At 41.0% G+C, this 21,104-nt stretch overlaps 2 protein-coding genes across 2 annotated transcripts; both read right to left on the bottom strand.

Annotated features, from left to right (window-relative positions):
• Nucleotides 1-4,079: 4,079 nt before the first annotated feature.
• Nucleotides 4,080-8,202, bottom strand: LOC102709757 (rab3 GTPase-activating protein catalytic subunit). The gene is made up of 13 exons (XM_006658540.2): nt 7,978-8,202; nt 7,782-7,870; nt 7,117-7,238; nt 6,706-6,893; nt 6,435-6,613; nt 5,909-6,250; nt 5,753-5,817; nt 5,493-5,541; nt 5,269-5,413; nt 5,109-5,196; nt 4,960-5,029; nt 4,693-4,833; nt 4,080-4,606 (listed from the first exon to the last, which is right to left on the bottom strand). The coding sequence occupies exons 1-13, from the start codon at nt 8,099-8,101 to the stop codon at nt 4,244-4,246; spliced, it is 1,965 nt and encodes a 654-aa protein (XP_006658603.1). The 5' UTR covers nt 8,102-8,202; the 3' UTR covers nt 4,080-4,243.
• A 1,697-nt stretch (nt 8,203-9,899) lies between these two features.
• On the bottom strand, nt 9,900-21,104 carry LOC102700255 (L-ascorbate oxidase homolog). The gene is made up of 8 exons (XM_006657687.3): nt 20,686-21,104; nt 20,475-20,584; nt 13,180-13,450; nt 12,991-13,093; nt 12,048-12,393; nt 11,597-11,968; nt 11,436-11,514; nt 9,900-10,467 (listed from the first exon to the last, which is right to left on the bottom strand). The coding sequence occupies exons 1-8, from the start codon at nt 20,845-20,847 to the stop codon at nt 10,255-10,257; spliced, it is 1,656 nt and encodes a 551-aa protein (XP_006657750.1). The 5' UTR covers nt 20,848-21,104; the 3' UTR covers nt 9,900-10,254.

Genomic DNA, 21,104 nt, shown 5'->3' with positions numbered 1-21,104 from the left:
ACTCTCTGTATCCCCAAGCAACTTGCAATCTGCAAGCCCACAGTGGCAACAGTGCTGTGCTGTGCTGTGCTTGCATGCATGCAATGCATGGGAGAGGGAGTTGCTGGAACGTACGTACGTACATTAAATCTGGTTAGCTCGGTAGCTAGTGCCAACTTTGGAGTGTCAACGGCGTATCGTCGAGTGTGAATTAATGGGGACGGAGCCCAGCGGGAAAACAAAAATAATGGGGACGGATGAATTTTGCCACCTTCGGTTATGTCCCTCCGTGTTTTTCATGCAACACATCGCTATCAAATTGGTTATTTATGTGCTCACTGATTAAATGCCAGTCACATGGGCCATGTTCATTTGGTGATTAAAATAAAAAATTATCTGATTTTTTAATAGCTATTTAAAGTATAAAGGATGATATTAACTTTACCATGTTAAAAATCTACCCTATAAAGATAAAATGATAGACTTCTATATTAATTTTTTACATAAATACACTATATAACAGTTCAAAAAAAATACACGCAAAGAAAAATATGGAAATAAGTTGTCTAAAAGAACACAACCATCTTCATAGTTGTTCGATTGAAATCTGATGGTTATCTTCTTCCTTCAGCCTCAAGATGTTGACTATTATGTACTGATTCATATTATTTTAATCATTCCAATGATATTAGAGCTAATGAGGTCTTGGAAAGAAAATCTAATCAACTCAACATTTAAAAGTAGCAACCGAAATGAGTAAAAAATCTCGTAACCTTACCATAACCTTCACTAAATAAGTTAGAGATGCTTATATCCTCTTCCGTCGACAAATCTCCATGGCGAGCAAGCTTCTTTAGACTGGCAAGCCTCCACTGTTGTACTCTCTTTCATCCATAAGGACCCTAACAACGGCATGTACCCAAATTAGCCAATTATGTCACTGGTTTTTGTAGAAGGTCACCTTCAATAGTTATCTATAAGCTATCTATAAGGTATATTATATATTTTTTAATAGAAGAGAGATAAAAATTATCTCTTAATCAAGAGATAGTCTCTTGCACATATTTTAATGTCAAGTGTGAATAAATTACAAGGATCATTTGTACTATGAGTTATGTGAATGCTAAGAGCTAGACCATTGAAGAAGTTGTCTTTTAGAATGCTTAGAGATAGTATGTTATCTCTATTGTTGGAGGTGGCCTCAAGGAGGAGGAGGCAACATATTGTGCTGAAGTAGCTACTACGTTTTTTTCCCCCTTCAAAACACTCCTACGGTTCATATTTGTGATCCTTTGGGCTCGCATGGATTTCTGAGCTGACAGCCATAGTTGATTCACCATTGCTGGTTATTATGAACCAAGCTAATACCAATCAGCAGTGGTACATGACAACTCTGGCCATGGTCTCTAACATGTCCTGTCCATTGGAAAACAGACCGACTGTGATGCTCAACAAATCTTTTCTGATACTCAAAACAAATAGAGAGAAACTTTTATACGAGATTAGAGACACTTAAAATTAAAATTGTAGAACCAAAGAAGGTCTACAACTTCATACTCGTTGATACAATTTTCCTGTGAGATCATTTACATACCCTAAAGTATATAACGAAAGCTAGGATATATTTGAAAAAAGAAAGAGTGAAATGCACCAGCGGTCGCTAAACTTCTGTGCATGTGTCATCTAAGTACCTGAACTCTCAAAATGCATTTTTGGGTCTCTGAACTTATTCGGGGGTATCATATAGGTCCAAACGGACTCTGACCCGCTCCATTCGCTGACGTGCCATGCTACGGTGGCACCTACGAGAAGGGAAAAAAAGAATAAGGAGGAGAGAGATCGACATGTGGGACCCACATGGCTCCACCAACACGTAGCCGCCGCCGTGTCATGCCACGTCAGCGGATGGAGCGGGTCGGAGCCCATTTGGACCTATATGACATCCCCGGACAAGTTCGGGGGACCCAAAAATGCATTTTAAGAGTTCAGATACCTAGACGACACATGCACACCAGTTTAGGGATCGCTGGTGCACTTCACTTTAAAAAAATAAAACTGAACCTTTTCAATTATTCAAATGACTCCGCACACTGTCAAACCTATAAACTATAATTTTTCAGTATTTGCTTTTAGATTACTAAAAACATGTATATAAAAATTTTATTCATAAATTATTTTTCATTTACAAATATGTTATTTCACATGTTTTTCCTCAAAAAGCTAAAAGGTGACCACATATATCAAAATTATAGGTCTTAACTCTCAACGAGTTCTACAACTTAATAATCAGTGACTTTCTCATTTGGAACCATTTATAATATAGAATACATATTACAAGTTCCAGTTTAACAGAGTCAAAAGAACAGGTGAATCCTATATTTTTATTTCTATATAGTTTTTCCTGCTACGTGTTCTACTATTTGCCTGGGATCCCCAATTCTCTTGTCCCTTAAATATAAACAAAAGATGAGGTGGCTTTTCTGGTTTATTCCGATGTAGACAACCTGTTGTGATAATTTTTATGACACATGGAAGCATCTGGTAAAATAATTATCTATATGCTTTTAAAAAAGAGGCAGCGTACAGTGATTTGCAGAACAGGGGTGAAATAGCTGCAATTTTGATATTTTGGTCCTTTTGAAAAACTTATTTTATAAATAAACTTTTTAAAAAACTTATTACACAAATGGACTTTTTGACATTGGTGCCGTCTTATACAATGACGGCGCCAATAACGTTGTGGTCAAAAAGATTTATTTGTGGAATAATTTTTTTAGAGATCTATTTATAAAATAAGTTTTTTAAATGACTAAAATGTCAAAATTGCAGAGTGAAATAAGCTTGACAGTGCCAGATGTGCGATTTTAGCCCTTTTAACATGGCCTCCTATAAAAAGAATCTTTGAGGGCCTTCTCGATATAGTTGAGAGTCCAGACTTCTTTCTCACTGGTAAAGAAATAACCCCCTATCTTTTGGTTACCCGAAAATACTGGTGAATTCAAAATACCCTGTATTTGTTACTGCCTGGAAGGAAAAAGTGTTAAGTTTATGATTTGCACATCAATTTAGGACTAAAAAACTGTAAAAATCGACCAGAATTCAGATCAAATAATCAAAACAAATCTCCGTGTTCATCAAAATAACTTCAACCATTACATAATTCATCAACCGTCGGAACATTACTTTCAAGCCTGGAACCGATATTTTACTTGCTTCTCGACGTGCTTGATGCTAGCTCAACAAGCCTTATTTTTTTCACTTCTACTTATACAAGTCAAAATTTAAATTTTTAATTTTTAATTTATAGTTAACTTAGGGGTTTTTACTGAAGTTTTTTTCCCAGTTTTATCTTCTAGATCGCTAAAAATACATATGTAAAAGTTTTATTTATAAAATATTTTTTGTTTGCAAATACATTATTTGATTTTATTTTTCCAACAAAAAGCCCCATGTCTTGGCGGGATGACAAGGCACGAGACTGTCGCCAGAAGGCAGCGGAGCGGATCGAGCTTACCGTGGATGTAGCGACCCTGATAGACACCTCACTATGGGGATGGTTAGGATATGGATCGATCTAAATTCATGAAATGTACTGTTTAATAGGGTCAATGGAATCCATGCCGAGGTCACCATATGGATAACTAAATGGATAACCCAATTAATAAGAAAAAAGATAAATGTTGGTCTCACATGTAGAAATATATTAAAATTTGTACAAAGTTACTCTTGTATGTAATAAAGAATCCCACTAAATTTTAGTCAAATTTATGATTATTTGTCATCAATAACTCAGAAGAACATACCGCAAGAAAAAAAATCAACCCAATATGGTCAAAACTACCAAAGAGGTGATTGTCTGGCTTTTCTTTGAAAAAAAACCAAATAGCATATTTTGTAAACAAAAAAATCATTTGTAAATAAAACCTCTATATACATATTTTTAGCAATCTAAAAGTCAAGGGTGAAAAAATAAATTTCACTGAAAAACCTCAAAATTAACTCTAATATAAGATTGAAAATTCAAATTTTGACTTATGTTTATAAGCAAAAAACGAAAGATGGACGAAAGTTAATCAGTTGAATGGGGTGTTGACACTATATTAGATTGAAACCTTCATCTCTTTTTTTTTCTTTCTTTCTTTTTTTGCTTTATTTCAGAAGGGTTAATGAATTGGATCGAGTATTTACAGCTTGAGCTTATTCCCGACATCTTGGGGGGCAATTCTCTACAAGTTGGTACAAAGGGAACACCCATAATTTGCATCTACAAAATCATCCACTCACTATCATCGAATGGTCCAGGAGCAGATGGAGGGGGAGGCGGTGGCGGTACCTCTGGTGATTTTGAATTCCTTTTTGAGAATATGGAAACCTTCTTGTCAAGAAGGTTTGAGAAGATTTTCGTGCTCCTTTCCTCTGGCGATTTTCTCTCGTCATTCGGTGATGATTTTTTCTCGTCCTTCAGGTCCTTTGGTGCACGCTTCCATAGTGGCTGGCGATCTTTGCCAATAAAGTTGAGCTTCAGCTTGAAGCGGTTTTTATTCTCAAGAGATTTTTCATCAGGTGCCTCCATGATCTGAAGAGTTTCTTCTGGGTGAGTTACTATGGCTTCCATCGTCTCGTAGATCTGGGATGGTGTCCATATGTTCGCACTATATTATCACACAGAACTCCGCTACAGAAATTTAGGTTAGATAAACAAAATCAAAGTACCTTGCATATCTCGTCTAGCTTCTCTTTTGACATGTCATCTTGGTAAATGCTAATTATGTAGTCTTTAGAGTCGTAGAATAATTTCGACAGTTTGCTACCTGCCGGAAGCACCAATTCTGCTGCTGCAAAGCATACAGAAAGCTGATATCCACAGATAGCATGCAGTAAGGCATTGCATTTCTCTTGGTATAAATAAGACGTAACTTATAAACTAATTAGCCAGCTAATAGTTTTCTGCAACAAAAAATAAGGCAAATTTGAACTTACAACGACAGCTAGTAGCTGCTCAAAAAGTTTTGACGGTTCAATAACTTCCAAGGCATCAAAGATGCTCTCCCTGCAACAATAGATTGCTCCATTTTAATTATGTGACGTACCACCCTGACAAAAAATCATCAGTAAATTTTCCTACTTACACAGCTAAATCTTCATCATATATAGGTGCCTGTTCAACAGCAGGTATTGGTTTTGCAGCCGCCCACAATTCCTTCCACAAGTTCCCTTCTAGATATCCAAAGCACATCAAATGAATAAGACATTTAAGTTACATGAGAGAGAGAGAGAGAGAGTTCTCACCTTTTGTTTGCATTCTCTCACTTAAACGGCCCCGTGTAGACAAGCCCTCCCCAGCTTCCGTGCTACTTGCTGCACAATCTTCAGACCAATCAGGTGGGGAGTGCCATCTAATGAAGTCTTCCAGGACACACCCTGGATTTGCAGCCTGTTAAGAAGAAATAACTTCTTGTTTAGGATGTTATAACAGCCACATGGTCTACGGGGAAAAACAGCTTTAAACTTGCCTTGAAGGCTTGCATATCTGATAGAAGTTGAGAGCACCCAGCACCAACACTGAGAATATAAATACAAACAGCATTACAACCATTGCTCTAGTATCACTTAATTTAAAAATATATTAATAGCAGATTGAAATGAAGGTATATTATTGTATCACACTTTTCAAGAAGGATCAGTATCAAATGATTGCCAAAGCAAGTATTATAAGAAAGATTGACATCATACATGCTAGCAGTACACTGGTACATAAGAAAGGTTGACATACCTTCCAGTTCTTAAGACAAGTTCTTCTGTTTCTTTTATAAGCTCTGCTGTCATAATGGGGCCTTCCTGAATATAGATTGTGACAGGTACTCAGAACAAAGAAACATCATAAAAGAAAGATTACCTGAAAAAACTAACAGAGAAAGCAACAGCTTACCTGCAGAGTTGGAGAATATACAGGCTCACCAGTTTCCAACAATGTTAAGTTATCAGACGGATGATCAGCACCAAGCCGGAGAACGTTATCACCAGCGGTACCTTTTACATACATCTCGTTGTCAGGAGACTCCCCATTTGAATACAAGTGATTTGAGTTATCGATACTTGAGCGTTTTAACAATGAATCCAGTGATTCTTTAGCAGCTTTTCTTCGTTTTTTCCTGGCAATGCAGCAATTGATGACTTGTATCTCCTGATGCAGTAAACAACAATTCAAGTCCGGAGCAGCATCCAGTGGCATCCGAGGCACCGGTTGCCCATCGGACCATAGTTTCTTCAACTGCATGAATTACAGAAGATTAGATCCAGTGTTCATATTAGCAATGAATATTTAATACTATTATCTAGCCACTCAGCTCAAGTTCATTTCATGTCTTCCTGTAATGATCTTATTTGACATCTTTGTAATGCAAATACATCATTTCCAAGAAACAAACAAGAGGATTTTATCAACAAACTCTCACCTCAAGAACTAGGGATTGCCAAAAGAACGCCATTTTGTATACAGAACTAATATTGCCAATAGTCTCTGCTATTTGATGAGTAAAACTTCCAGGTGGTGCACCATGTAGATCCTTGGGCAAAGATATCGAATGTTGCAACTCTGAGTTGCATTGACTTTTGTCATGGGGAAAATGTTGCTCTGAAAAGACAAGTATATATCATAAGTCAAGAAATATGCCAGGATAGCCACAATGTAAGCAAACATCATCAAAACATAAACCAAAAACATACCTAATTTGAACAACGAGTACATCAAAGATTGTGTTTCATCATCACCAACAAATTCAGAGCTCGATCTTTCATCCTTTTCACGGCGAACAAGTGATTTAACAACAGATAAGCTCAAGCCCCCTTTCTCTTTCAGTAGTTGGTCTCCATTAGACCTCATATCATTCATTGACTTGAAATTTTTACCGTTGCTACAAGAGAACAAAATATATTGTTTGTATGTATATCATACATATAGTCCAAAAATAATAATAGAAAGAAAACCACATAAATAAAAAAATGTTCATAAGTGCAAAATGCAATATGTGCAGCCTTTAGTGATGCCGTGCAGTTTGTGCCATGCTAACATTAAATATTGATAATATCTCAGGAAAATCGAAATGCTGGATAGCATATGGTAAAGAGGAAACTTACTCAATGGCAGCAACCAGCTGCTTAACGACTGAAACTGAAGGAAAGGCCGTCTTTGTCGAAGAAGTTGAGTCAGATTCAATATTTGCGCTATCCCCATCCGGTGAGTGGGTTATATCTGGAATCTGAAGAAATATTTTTTTTATATCATAAGCAAGTAAGAAGGTTTTTTTTTTCCATAGCTTATGCATGTAATAGCTGTTTCGAACTTTTAGCATCTAACTTGCATTTATAGGGTAAAGTTCACAAGATGGGTTGATGAGACTTAAATAAAGAGGCTTTCTAGGTCGGTCGAAAACCTTGGTGCTAATTATAGAACCATAACGCAATCGTCACTTATTGCTCACAGAAACTCAATTTTGAAGCCGACAGATCCACTACAAGGTCTAGAAAGTAAAAACACAGTCATGTGGAACGTGATGGTTCGTTCATTCGAAAAGGCCATCAAACCAAGCTACTGCTGCTGACTGAATTATCCGAACATTTCTACCCGCCAAAGCTGCCCAATTCAGAACAGCGACACTGTTTACTGCAGGGCGGCGACAGTATCAACGCCACAGTCAAAACTAACTCTTCATCCACGAATTTGCAGACACCACCATCCGATTTCACCAAGCGACGACCGACCCGACACGACCCGACGGCGATAGCTGACGAGACCCACGTACCTCGTCGCGTGGCGACCCCGCGTCGGCGGCCGGCCGATCCGCCGACGCCCTGGACGACGGCGCCCTGAGCCCCCCGGATCCGTCCGCATCTGCACGCAACGGCGGCCGATCCCGACCCCGGATGCCATCAGATTCCCACACCAACGGAACCGGACACACACACACACACACAGAGGGAGGGAGAGGCGTGACGTACCTCGGAGGTCGGCCTTGATGTCGGTGAGCACGCGGGCGGCGGCGGAGTGGATCGCGGTGCGGGCGCGCGACACGAGCGACGACGAGGAGGAGGAGGAGGAGGCGGGGGGAAGGAGCTGGTGCATGGTGGGGCCTACTTGGCAGTGAGGTGGGTGCGAGGGGACAGAGGAGGCGGAGGCAGCAGCAGCAGCAGCGGCGGCGGCATGGGGGACTTTTTTGATGTGCGGGGAGGGAGGGAGGGAGGGAGGGAGGAAGGGGGAAGCCAAGCGAAGGGAGGATGCGACGCGATTTGGATTCCTTTTTTAAAAAACATAAAAATGTGAAACGGGATGTGGATCGCGGTGAGGTGGTGGCGCGGGGGGCCAAAAACACAGGGGCCGTTGGATACAATGGTTGGCGAATATTAGAGCGGTGAAGGCATGTTAGAGCATTCATCCGCTTTTCTATCTATCATCTATTCTAAAATAAAGCATAAAGAGTAAAAGTATAGTTTGAACAGAACAACTATCACATCATTTATCTGTATCAGAAAAGAGAAGGTATATATTTAGATATTAGATATGGAGGATGTCATATATGGATGATCTGCTAAAGTACAAATAGATATAAAAAATGAAATTGTTTTAGATGATCATCCAAATGAAGATATGGATGACTAAATTTAGATGAGTTGTTGGGGATGCTCTTAACCCACATCGCTCGTTTCCCAAATCTTCTCTTGTATTCCAAAAACCTACTTGTACATGGGTCCTCTTCGACCACCATTTCGTTATGTTCGGTAAGTCTTATCAGACCGAAAACCGTTCGATTCACCTGCTTCTCATAGGTTTTCTTAAAGAATTGTTCCAGTGTAGCGAGGAAAATGCTTGGATGGTCTTTTGAGGGAACTGAGCCAGCATGGAACATAGTTTTAATAATGAAACTAGAGTCGAACCTAAATTCCAGTAGAAGAATGTGTCTTGACAATGAAACGAGTCACACCTAAGTTGCCCACAATCTGACCTACCGTCGTCCCATATGCTAGCTTAGGATATTAGCATCTTACGCTAAATTAAAATAAGGAGTCGATTTAAAACTTTGTATAGGTATGTTATCTAATACCAACTATATGTACGTCGTTATTGATAAGTCACATGCTATCTTATTGGTTTATGTTGTCATTGATGAGGCCAAGATGACATCATAATTCTAGCAGTCAAGTATTTTCTCTACTTTTTATTTCGATGTTGTTGTTTTTAGTATATGTTTAATCATTCGTTTTATTTAAAAAAATTACATGATTATTTATTATTTTATTGTGATTTGATTTATTACAAAGACTATTTAAATATGAATTGTAATTTTATATATTTAAAAGATAAATAAGTTAAACGGTTAATCGTGGATTAAAAAGTTAACGACGTTAAATAAAGGATAATGAAGAGCATTATTCTTGCCAGATGTGAGGAGACGAGGAAGGAATGGAGGTATTGCCAGTGTGTAGCTCCATGCCGCTAGAGGTATCTTGTTGTTTGGATCTACATACCCACGTTGTATGAGGACAGGCTGCCGGCTGCCGGCGCGGCAGCTAGAGGCTATCCATTTCTTCACTTCTGCGAGTTCTATGTTTTATTAAGAAAGAAACATCCACTTGTGCTAGTACACGGTTTCTTCACTCCTCAGGACGGTTACTTGGTCCTCTTCTCTGCACACGCAGTTCTAGGAAAAACACTTAGTCAGCCATCTGTTGTTAGGTGTAGACGTGTGGTCAGTAATCAGTTCTTTCTAGATACTAATTATTAGCTTATTATTAATCAGTTGACGATTGCATTTTCTGACAGTAAGGCCATTCCTAATCCTAAGATCAACAATCCAAGATACCCACCCCATAGCTAAAAAAAATACATAAGCCAAGGTATAAACCGAAGAGGAAGCAAAGGTGAGAGAACAAGAAACAATGCCATTGATGTAAACATGACAGTAACATATACTCGGTTTATTGAGGGTGCCTTTTTCCAAAGGGAAAAAAAAAACCAACATAACAATGTAAGACGCTAGTCACGCTACAATGATATATCGACTATACCCACCACCAAAACAATTACACGAAACAATCAAGAGCAAATTCAGGCCACCAGCTCTGATGATGTTTCTCCAGTTAATTCATTCTGCAGTTCAGATGTCTGAGCCATATATCTTTCAATCTTCAGGAAGGTATGAAATTTGAGTGCTCATGCACATGTCATCCTCTCATGACACAGAGCCTCCCTGGTGCATCCCTTCCTTCGTCTTCCTTGTGTCAGAGCGGCCTTGTCCGGCGACCGGCGGCGCGGCCGCAGAGGAGGGCGTTCTTGGGGATGGGGTACTCGTCGCGCCACGACGTCGACGGCGTCCACACGCGGAGGTAGAACTGCTGCCCCAGGTACTGCCTCGCCCAGCTCTCCGACCGGACGTTCCACATGCCCACGTTGTCCAGGGGCATGTAGATCGCAGTCCATGAGTTAGGGTACACCTGATGGAGTAAACACAGAGTATGCTCATTGTTCCCAAACTATTCTCAAGTTTTGTTTGTTTGAGACTCTGATAAAATTGCAGTGAAATGTTGAAAGGTAGATGATACTACACAAGGATGGGAAGAAAAAACATTTCAGGTAAGCATGTACAGGGGAAGAATTTCTTGTTTTGCAATTTTGCAAGATCTATTTTTAAGGAAAAAAATAATAAGGGATAAAAAAGTAGTAGTAAAAAAAGGTTCAAGATTGTGAAATGCGATGACAAGACTCCCCGAAGCTTGTGAGTGCGGCACTATGGCTTCCCTGATGGAGATTGATCACTAACACATCGTTTTTAGAATGGCACAGGGGAGAACTTATCCGGCACGCCGGGCCAAATGCGCAACTTGGAATACTCAATGCAATGCTAAAATGGCGAACCACATCTCAAGATTTTAGAACAGGGTTAAAACTGAAACGCCACGTTGTTTCAGCTTTATTTTCCAGGTGGTGGATTTAAACAGCCCAGACGAGCACGGCAACAAAGAGGAACATTTCACTTGGACGGCCTAGCTTCAGTATGTTCTCTGATTCAAGCTAGCCTGACTTGACTGAACCATAAACCATCTCAACCACACTTGACTACTTGGAGAAATACCCATGGGTCTTCTGGCTAGCTCCACTAGGTGATGGGCTAACAAGTATGGGTTTGAAGTCTCACTCCAACCTATTTATTGATATATTAGGTCCTTTCCTAATCCCTAGTATCCAAGTTTTTTTACACTTGACTACTTGAGTGTAATTCAACTCAAAATATCACTATCGTTTCTACTCAATTCCTCCGTTAGGTGAAGGAAAATGGCAGGAGCTCTGCCTATTCAAATTCAAGTTAGTCCAAAAGTTGCGAAAACAAGTAAAGTTCCATGACCATGAGTAGATAGATATTCAGAAGGAATCAAAACCACGGAAGAATGCACACATGACATACCTGTACAGTGTACCGGGAGACGGCATCCCTCAGGTTGTAGCTCTGCCTGCTTGCTGCCGACCATTCCCCTCCATCCATTCTGCACATGAATTTCAACAAATTCAAATCAGCTGAAGCAAAAACTCTTCAAATTCTTGAAGCGAACAAGACAATGCACGTACCCGACGACCCAGAAGGCGTAGCCGTCGATGTGCCACGACTGCACCTCGCTCTCGGGGTTCTCGAACACGACCTCGACATAGTCCCTGTAGCTGGCCCCCATGACCGCCGTCTGGAGGTAGGCGCCGCCGCCGCCGCCGGAGGGGCTGTCGGAGATGGTCCCCACCGAGAACACGCCGGCGATCTTGTAGTAGTCGGCGATCTTGAGCGGCGTGTCCGGGTTCACGTGCGACACCCCGTTCACCGCGTACCTCTGCTTCCCGTTGATGGTCGCCGCCGAGCTGGCCAGCCTGATGGTCCTCGTCGCCGTCACCATCCCGTAGTGGTACGACCCCTGCGGGTTCGGCCGCGGCCCGCTCGCCGTCAAGTTCCACCTGCGGCCAGCACCACCGCCGTGTCAGCCATGGCACTAAACTGAGCTGATCGAGCTGAAGCGAGCCAAAGGTGACCGACCTGATGGAGCGGGCCTGGTTGAGGGACCAGTCGATCTGGATGGTGGGGCCACCGGGGAGGGGGACGGGGGCCTTGCCGGCGGAGCCGGAGTAGCGGAGGACGGCGGTGGTGGAGATGATCCTGGAGGTGAAGCGCGTGGAGACGACGACGGCGTAGTCGTAGGCGGGCTGGTCGGCGGTGAGCAGCACGGAGTAGGACTGGCCGAGGTGCACGTCGAGCGACGAGTAGGCGGTCTGCATGGTGTGCGACCCCTCCACCTCCACCAGCTTCATCGTGTGCCCCTGGAACCGCACGTTCAGCGACGTGGACAATCCCACGTTCGATATCCGGAACCTGTACGTCCTCCCTGCCATTTTTCCGTGCGCGCGCCAAGGTCACGTTTGATTTTTTTTTCGGCAACGAAAATCAGCTAAAATGTAAATTTTTAATCTTAATTTTAAAATAGATTTTAGGATTTGTTCATCAAAGCTTTTTTCCAGGCTTACCTTTTAGATGGCTAAAAACACGTATATATAAATTTTTATTCACAAAATTAGTTTTTATTTATAAATATGTTGTTTGTTTTTTTCCCGAATAGGGTAAACAATCAACGCCTTATACTCCAGTATGACCTTTAATGGGCTGACTGATTGTGCGAGGGCAATATTACGGTAGCTAGGGTAGAAAGGGTAGGAGTGTAGTAAAATTTAAATATAACTATATATTTTTTTCATATGTATATTAAATATTCTATTTAAAACTTTGGTAAGATATACTTAGGAATTTTTTTTATTTTAATATGAAATATTATACATAAATTTTTAGTTCTAATTTTATACTTATAAAACTTTTACTGCATTATTATCAACATATAGTATGAGAAATTAGATCCGTTGGATTAAAGTAACGGACGACTTAGAAAAAATCGTTTTGTGAAGGTGAGAGATTTCGATCACTTTCTTACCCTGTTGGACGTCGAAGGTGTAGCCGTCCCAGCTGCGGCCATTGATGAGCAGGCCGTCGGGGAAGCCAAGGGCCTTGCCGCTGTCGAGCATGTACTTCAAGTCCTGCACAATCTCAAGATGGTCTATCAGTCACCACGCGCCGATGAATGAATAGAAACCGGGTTCGCGTCGATCGAGCTGGAGCTTACGGTGTGGTTGGCCTTGTACCAGTCGCCGGCGAGGAGGGTGTAGTCGGCGGCGGGGGGAGGGAAGGGGACGGGGATCATGGGGCGGCTGAGGACGCGGATGCCGCCGAAGCCGCCGGCGGCCTTGTGGAAGGCGAGGGAGGGGAAGTAGAAGTAGGTGCCGATCTGGTCCTTCACCTGCAGGATGTAGGTGAAGTTGCCGCCGGGAGGGATCGGGCACGTCGTCCCCGCCACGCCGTCCTCGAACGAGTTCCGCCGCTGCTGTATCCCGTTCCTTTCATTCCATTCCATTAATCCACACGTACTCATCAGTTCATGGATTCAAATCATGCATGCAGGGGATTCCAGACCAGAGAAATGCCAATGCCGGCATCATGAAGATGTGTTTTTGACGAAAAAGAAAGTTTAAATCAAAATTAATTATGGTCCAACTCGAGATGTCTTGCGAATTGAAATTGAACAGGTTCTCGCAGGACAGTAATTTTGCTAGGAAAGTCGGTTCAACTCGAGTTTGAGTTAAATTGACCTCCTAGCAAACGTTGTCTCGGAATAGGCAGAAGTAGAACCACAAATGAAATCCAAATGCACCCTGTGGTTTTACGTCCCATCTTTTCATATTTGTTTATGCTTATGAGCTAAAAATTAAATTTTTAACCTTAAATTTGAAATAGATTTACATGTTTTTTACATCATAGTTTATTTTGTAGACTTGATTTTTAGATTGTCAAAGACAATGTATATAGAATTTTATGGACCATCTATTAGTCAATCGTTTGAAAAAACTAAGTCTATTCATCAATTTTGGGATACGTTAGATTAAAATCGAATGGTGATAAAGGAATCCGAACAAATTAGCATGTGGACAATAAACATATATCTTTGAGCAGATGTAATTGATAAAAGAATTCGACTGATAGATTAATCTCAAACGAATTGACAAATAACAAATCTGAATTTTATTTATAAATTATTTTTCATTTACAGCTCGTTTGTCCATCGGATTTGATTTACTACTTAATTAATAAATTAATTAATGCATTGCATGCAAGCTATGGGCTAGCCCGTTGGTCATTAATTAACGGACTGTTTGAATACAAGAGTCCATCGCACTATCAACTGGGACTGCGACCTCGTAGTCGTCGTGGTCACGAGGACATACACACACATGCCGCCGTCCATGCAAGGAGTTGGCACGTTCTCTTGTCTGCGCCACTGTCGTATACACGTACACTAGTGCTGCATACTATATTTACCCACACAGGTTGAGGTTGCAGCAGCCAAACTACAGTGTGCACGTTCGCAAGGCAGCCACGTGTACTACCTCCAAAGAGAAATCGGCATTTTCAAGTTCCAACTTGAGCGCCTCAGTAGGATTAGGATATGTAGGGTTGGCTGAACTTGCTTGGATGGAAGATGGCCGCCTAGCTTTTTGTTGTGTTTGTTTTACGGGCGGAACTGGATAGGGTGGTCAAGGAGAGGAATGTTTTATGAAGATGCTAAATGGGTGTATCCGGCCAAATTGGCTGGATAAGCTCATCCACCTTCACTAACGATATTCATTAGTGATTGTTTAGTGATAATTAATATGTTTTGTTATTAATTAGTAATTAACAAGTTTAAATTAGTGTTAATTAGTGATGATAGATATATTTTATTATTAATTTGTACTAATTAGGATAATATTTATGTTAATTAATTAATAATATTATTTATCAGTAATTAAATATGGTCATCCCATCCATCCTCGTCCATCCAACCAAATAAAACATTGGATCGTCCTATCCATCTAACCAAACATAAATCCGGATCACCATATCTCTAAAAATATGGATGGTCACATCCCATCTCAACTTGACCACCAACCAAACACATCCATAACCTCTCATTTCAACCGTGATTTAGCGCCCGACAACGGATGGGTCATCTACAAATAGCAAAACACAAGGAATCCATGGGTTGCGCTGCTCAGTTTTGCAACCAGCGAACGCTCCATGAATGGACGAGCGGCTGTCGGTTCACGTTTCCCCGTCGCCTATATGAATAGACGCCGGGCCGAGCGGATCATTCCGTGCCGATCGATCGATGTAGGAGTAGTAGGGTAGTAGTAGCTAGAGTTTGTGCGGCGCCGTGTGTCACGACGCGTCACGCGCGGCCAAAGCAATGAAAACTGCAGGTAGGAGGCGCGAACGTATTTACGAGCTGTTTAGTTTCCAAAAATTTTCACGTCGACATCTAAATAGAGTATTAAATATAGAAAAAATAAAAAATTAATTACACAGTTATGTGAGATCGTGAGACAAATCTTTTGAGCCTAATTAGTATGTGATTAATCATAAGTGCTACAGTAACCCACATTCGCAAATGGCAGACTAATTATGCTCAAAGATTCGTCTCGTGGTTTCCACGCCAGTCGTGAAATTCGCTTTTTTATTCGCGTGTTTTTTCATTCATGTCTAAAAACCCTTTTCGACATTCAGTCATACGTCTGATATGACTTAAATTTTCATTTCAGCAACTAAACACCGCGAGCCCAACGTATAAGTTAAAGTGCACCATAAGAAGGGACCCATCTACATGCAGCCATAGTTAAAGTGGATCCCGCTGGGTCCCACGGAGAAAAGAACAGTAAAGTTTGCGCGAGTGAAAAGCCGACGGCTAGAACTACTACTAACTGACATGCCTATTTTATTTTGTGAATAGGAAAACAGTAAAAAAATTGTATTTTATAGTCGCCATACCTTAAGCTTAAGGTTTTTATTTTTTCCAAAAAGCTTGTGTCTGAGTGCACAATGTTAAAGGCCATGTACTGTAGAAACATTTATTGCTTAAGGCCTTTTTTAGTTCTAAATTTTTTTCCAAAAACATCACATCAAATTTTTAGACACCTAAATAAAGCATTAAACATAGATGAACCAAAAAACTAATTGTACAGTTATGGAAAAAATCTTGAGACGAATCTTTTGATCCTAATTAGCCCATAATTAGCCATAACTGCTACAATAATCAACATATGCTAATGACGGATTAATTAGACTCAAAAGATTCGTCTCGCGGTTTCTAGGCTAGCCGTGAAATTCGTTTTTTCATTCATGTCCGAAAACCCTTTCCGACATCCGGTCAAACATTTGACATGATGCTTCTTCTGAAAATTTTCTCAATCTAAACAACACCTAAGGTTGTTTTTAAGGCCTTGTTTAGTTCCCAATTTTTTTTCAAAAACATCACATCGAATTTTTGGACACCTAAATAAAACATTAAATATAGATGAACCAAAAAACTAATTGCACAGTTACAGAAGAAATTTTCATACGAATCTTTTGAGCCTAATTAGTCCATGATTAACCATAAATACTACAGTAACCAACATGTGCTAATGATGGATTAATTAGGCTCAAAAGATTCGTCGCACGGTTTACAGGCTAGCCGTAAAATTCATTTTTTTTATTCGTGTCCGAAAACCATCTAATTAAAAATTTGATGTTACACTCGCGGTGGCCCTTAACGCACCTCACGTAGCACGTCGCCATCACGCACGCAACGACGCGCTAGTGCTCTGTGTGGCTTCTATCTAGCTCTCGCCTTTCCACCGACAACGCCGGAACGACAGCTAGCTCGCTACCACACCACACCACTCCCCCTCGCCTCTTGCTTGCTGCCACTAGCAGACAGCGCTAGCAGTACAGCATTCATTTCTCTTTGTGCGAATTTTTACGGGTCGTTTCACAGCAGGAGGGCCCGTGACCGAGGTGTCACCACTTTCCCGAAGAATCGCAGAAGCGGACGCGGTCACAGCACGGCCGCGCCGATCCGCGGGCTAATCTATCCTATTCTCTATCATAAAGATTACAAAATTAACCTCCAGATCCTATCATCTATTTTTAGATGTTATTCAGATTAGGAGAGAACCTTCATATTTAGATGATCTCTCTCCATCCTCTAAAAAGATACAGAGGATATTATATATGAATGATCTAGTATAGTACATAAAGATACGAAGGATAAAACAGATGATCATCCAAATAAAGATATAGATATAGATGACTAAAATTTAGATAAGTTGTTGGATGCTCTTACCTACCAGCTGGCCGGCCACACGTAAACCCGCCGCGCGGAAGCGCACATGACCGACGCGCTGGGCCCCGGGGGGAGGGGAAGCACTCCCTCCCTTCTATATTACGATTTTGGCTATTCAATTATAATTTTTAACCTTTCGTCTCATTTAAAAATTTAAGGTAAATATAAAAATTTATAAGTAATACTTAAACTATTTTTAATAGTAAATAAAATAAATAATGTTTTCAAAGTTTTTTTTAATATGATGATTGATTAAATATTACACACAGAATGTCAAAATAGGGAGTAGTTTGTAGTAGAGCGCACGCGAATTGATATTAATGCGGTCGTGCGTGTCATCCGTGTGGATCTGGTCCCTGGCTGCTTGGTGGGTCACGGGACGCGGCGTCCTTGAGCTTTTGCCAGCCCCTTGCTCTCTCATCTCCAGGGTTTCCTTACCCTTTTTACCGAAAACCGTGGTACTGCGCTCTCGCGGATCCCGTAAGATAACCATAAAAACCGTAATGAATTTGAAAACAAAAAATTTAAATTCAAAATCGCGCGGTTTTATACGGTTTTATCTGAAAAAACGCATGAGAACGGCGGAAACCGTGATTTCCCGCGTGGTTTTTTAGCCGAAACCGCGGTTACCGCGAGGAATCCGCGGGTGTTGATGTCAAATAAAAAAACAATAAAAAATCTTGAAAAATACATGAAAAATAGGAAAATATTTTGTGACTATATTTGTAAGTTGTGACATAGAAAAAAATAGGAAAATAGAACATGTTTTAGGAAAAACAAGAAAATTTTCACATGACTTTTTCTAAATTCTTAATATTGCAACATACAAACATACACCGTCGTATGACTCATATCGCCATTCACCAAATAACTCACACCAATAACAAGTAACAACTTCATTTTGATTGATACATCATAACTATACCTACTACCAATTATTACTAAAGTGCACGTATAATTTTTCTCCATACATATTTTTCATATATCTATCGTTGTATATTTATATTTTAATATTACGTACCCTAGTGTCAAATTAATAATGACTTAATAACAAAATATTTTTAACCATCTTCCTATGAAATATTATTGCAATAGGCTATTTTTTAATTTTGTTTCCCGAAATTCTCGTTTATGATTTTTAATTACGCCAGAAATATATTTTTTTATGAATTTCTTTGATGAAACTACATTGTATATCCACATATACAACACATATGTTTTTATTAAATTTTCTTAATTTTTTTAAATTCCCCTCAAATTTAAACTCGGTTAACACAGCTTACCGATCCCGTCTCCCCGCGGACCCTGCAAAAACTACGGTTACCCCCGTGGTTTTGCGAACCCTGCTCATCTCAACCTCATTATTCCCCCAGCTGGATGAGAAGGGGGAAAAATAACTCAAAAAAGGGCCCGGAAAAAAAAAACAAAGGATACGACGCACGCAGGGGAGGAGAAATGGGCAACCGCATATTTTTCGTTTATACTTATAAGTATAAGCCTATAAGCCAAAATTTTTATCCTTAAATGTAGACTTGAGTTTGGAAATTTCTCACCAAATTTATTATTCAGTATTTGATTTTAAATCAATAAAAAATATATAAAAGTTTTATTTATAAATTATTTTTTGTTTGCAATTATATCGTTTGTCCTTTTCTATAAAAAAAACCCAAACCGTCGTCCCTGTATGTCTAATGGATGAACACCCACGTGGCCGCTAACTCGTGAACGGTCCTAGTATCCTAAAAAAAACTTATATACAAATTTGTATTATTTGTATTTGTATGTATAAATTTTATTTAAGTTTTTTAAATAAAACTTGCACATAGAAACAAAAGTAACGTATAAAGTATTTAGCATAAAATAATATCTGTATTGAAAATACCATCTTGAAAAGATATATCATTATACACTAAAAATTATATATAAAGTTTATATGCATAAAGTCTGTATATTGAAAATTTGTACTAGAAATGTGCAGCTAGATCTGATCCGAGAGCGCCGAAATCTTGGAGCTATCTGTGGCTACTCCGGCTGCATCTCACTGCCTTCTGTTGTCTCATGTGCGCTCTTTACCTGCCTCACTTGGAGATGCGTTTATTCGCTCGGGAATATTTCGCTTCGTGTCCCTCACCGGCGTCATTTTTGTAGCAGAGGATCCTAAGGCTCCTAATTTTTTTTCCAAAAACATCATATCAAATTTTTAAACATCTAAATAAAGTATTAAATATAGATTAACCAAAAAACTAATTACATAAGTAACGGAAGAAATCTGGGACGAATCTTTTGAGCCTAATTGTCTATGATTAGCCATAAGTGCTACAATAACCAACATGTGCTAATCATAGATTAATTAGGCTCAAAAGATTCGTCCCGCGGTTTCCAGGCTAGCCGTGAAACTCGTTTTTTCATTCGTGTCCAAAAACCCCTCCCGTCATCCGATCAAACATTTGACGTGACACTTCTCACAAAAATTTTACAATCTAAGCACCACAGGCAGATCAACGTTTTTTTCAAGGCAGAAGCTCTCGTTGACAAACGAACGGCCAGAAGACCGACCCACGGCACAGTTCATCCGCGCGGGCCCGTCTGTCAACGAGAGACCAGAGAGGTTTTGGTCCAGTAGACCAGCCGGATCACAGTACACTTGCGAGTACAGGGAATCGGTCATTCATTCTCAGCCTGGCCCTGCACGATCCGGAATGGATGGTCTAATGACATGAGCTGTCACGAAAATGTAAGGCTAAACCGACGATCTAATATCTGCTCTGGTATGTAGGGCATGTGGGTTATCCCTGTCTGATAATGCTAATTTAAGCCCGGTTTTTAAAAAGCAGGCGGTAGGTACAGTGTGTGGCAAGCTCACTGGGAACAGATCACACACTGCACTGCACTCACGAGGTTGCAGTCTGAAGACTTAACTGTGCTGGAAAACAGGGGCAATTAAAACACATGAACACAATGCAGCACCGACAGCAAAAGTTTAGTTGCGACGAGAGAGTTTGCTACGTGGTCGTTAGAGATCGTTTATTTATCTTATTACTCCATAAACATAAACAAATTAAAAGGAGATTTAGGTTGCTGTTAGGATGGATGCTGTTGGGGGTGCTGTAAGATACTGTGCGCATGCATTTCGTTGAACTGGTGGTGTCACGGACTCGTACTGAATGCAAGTAATGATCGAATCAAGTACTCGGGTTCATGATGTGGTGTGTGTACGTACGTACCAGGAGAGGAGGAATGGCTCGGTGAGATTGTTGAAGACGTTGATGATGAGGTTGTCGTTGGTGACGGCCTCTATCTGCGGCCCCGGGAACTGCCCGTTGATCAGGATGCCCTGCATTTTTTTTTTCACCGCAACGCCGCTCGCCGCTGGTAAATCACAGCATGCAGAGAGAGCATCAATGGAGCCGGCCGGCGAGAAGGCAACGCGCGCACCTGCTGCTTGACGCCGAGCGGGGCGATGTCGCCGTAGGTGACCGTCCACGTGAAGAACCGGTATGGGTCGTCGCCGGCGACGAGGAGGAGGGCGGACGGCACGGCGAGGACGAGGAAGAGGACGGCAGCGGCGCCGCCGCCGGCGGCATTGCCTGCTGCCATTGCGTTCTGTGCGCGCGCCGCTCGAGCTCACGTCTCTCGCCAATGGAGGTGGCCGACCAGCGAGGTCGACGGCGGTGGAGAGAGCGAGCGAGCTAATTGCTAATCAACGGGAAGCTAGCTGAGCTTGCTGGCTCAGCATGGGAGGGGGCGTTGATGGCGAAAGGAATGGCTCGTCGTGGGAGAGATGGGGACGAGATAGAGCGACGACGACGGAGAAGCGGGGGGCGCGCGCGCGGTGAGTGGGGAGATTGTGGGCA

The sequence above is a fragment of the Oryza brachyantha genome, chromosome 7 (assembly GCF_000231095.2).
Source record: "Oryza brachyantha chromosome 7, ObraRS2, whole genome shotgun sequence".
In the NCBI taxonomy this organism is placed as follows: Eukaryota; Viridiplantae; Streptophyta; class Magnoliopsida; order Poales; family Poaceae; genus Oryza; species Oryza brachyantha.
Note: the sequence above shows the minus strand (reverse complement) of the source record. Positions and strands in the feature narration are given on the sequence as shown.

Excerpts from the sequence above, each read along its gene's own strand:
- LOC102709757 (XM_006658540.2), bottom strand. The coding sequence starts at position 8,101 with ATGCACCAGCTCCTTCCCCCCGCCTCCTCCTCCTCCTCCTCGTCGTCG. Across the intron at positions 6,894-7,116 it reads CAGCTGGTTGCTGCCATTGA|CAACGGTAAAAATTTCAAGT; the intron begins GTAAGTTTCCTC and ends GTTCTCTTGTAG. Across the intron at positions 5,414-5,492 it reads CAGATATGCAAGCCTTCAAG|GCTGCAAATCCAGGGTGTGT; the intron begins GCAAGTTTAAAG and ends TCTTCTTAACAG.
- LOC102700255 (XM_006657687.3), bottom strand. The coding sequence starts at position 20,847 with ATGGCAGCAGGCAATGCCGCCGGCGGCGGCGCCGCTGCCGTCCTCTTC. Across the intron at positions 13,451-20,474 it reads GAGCCATTCCTCCTCTCCTG|GAACGGGATACAGCAGCGGC; the intron begins GTACGTACGTAC and ends ATGGAATGAAAG. Across the intron at positions 13,094-13,179 it reads GGTACAAGGCCAACCACACC|GACTTGAAGTACATGCTCGA; the intron begins GTAAGCTCCAGC and ends GAGATTGTGCAG.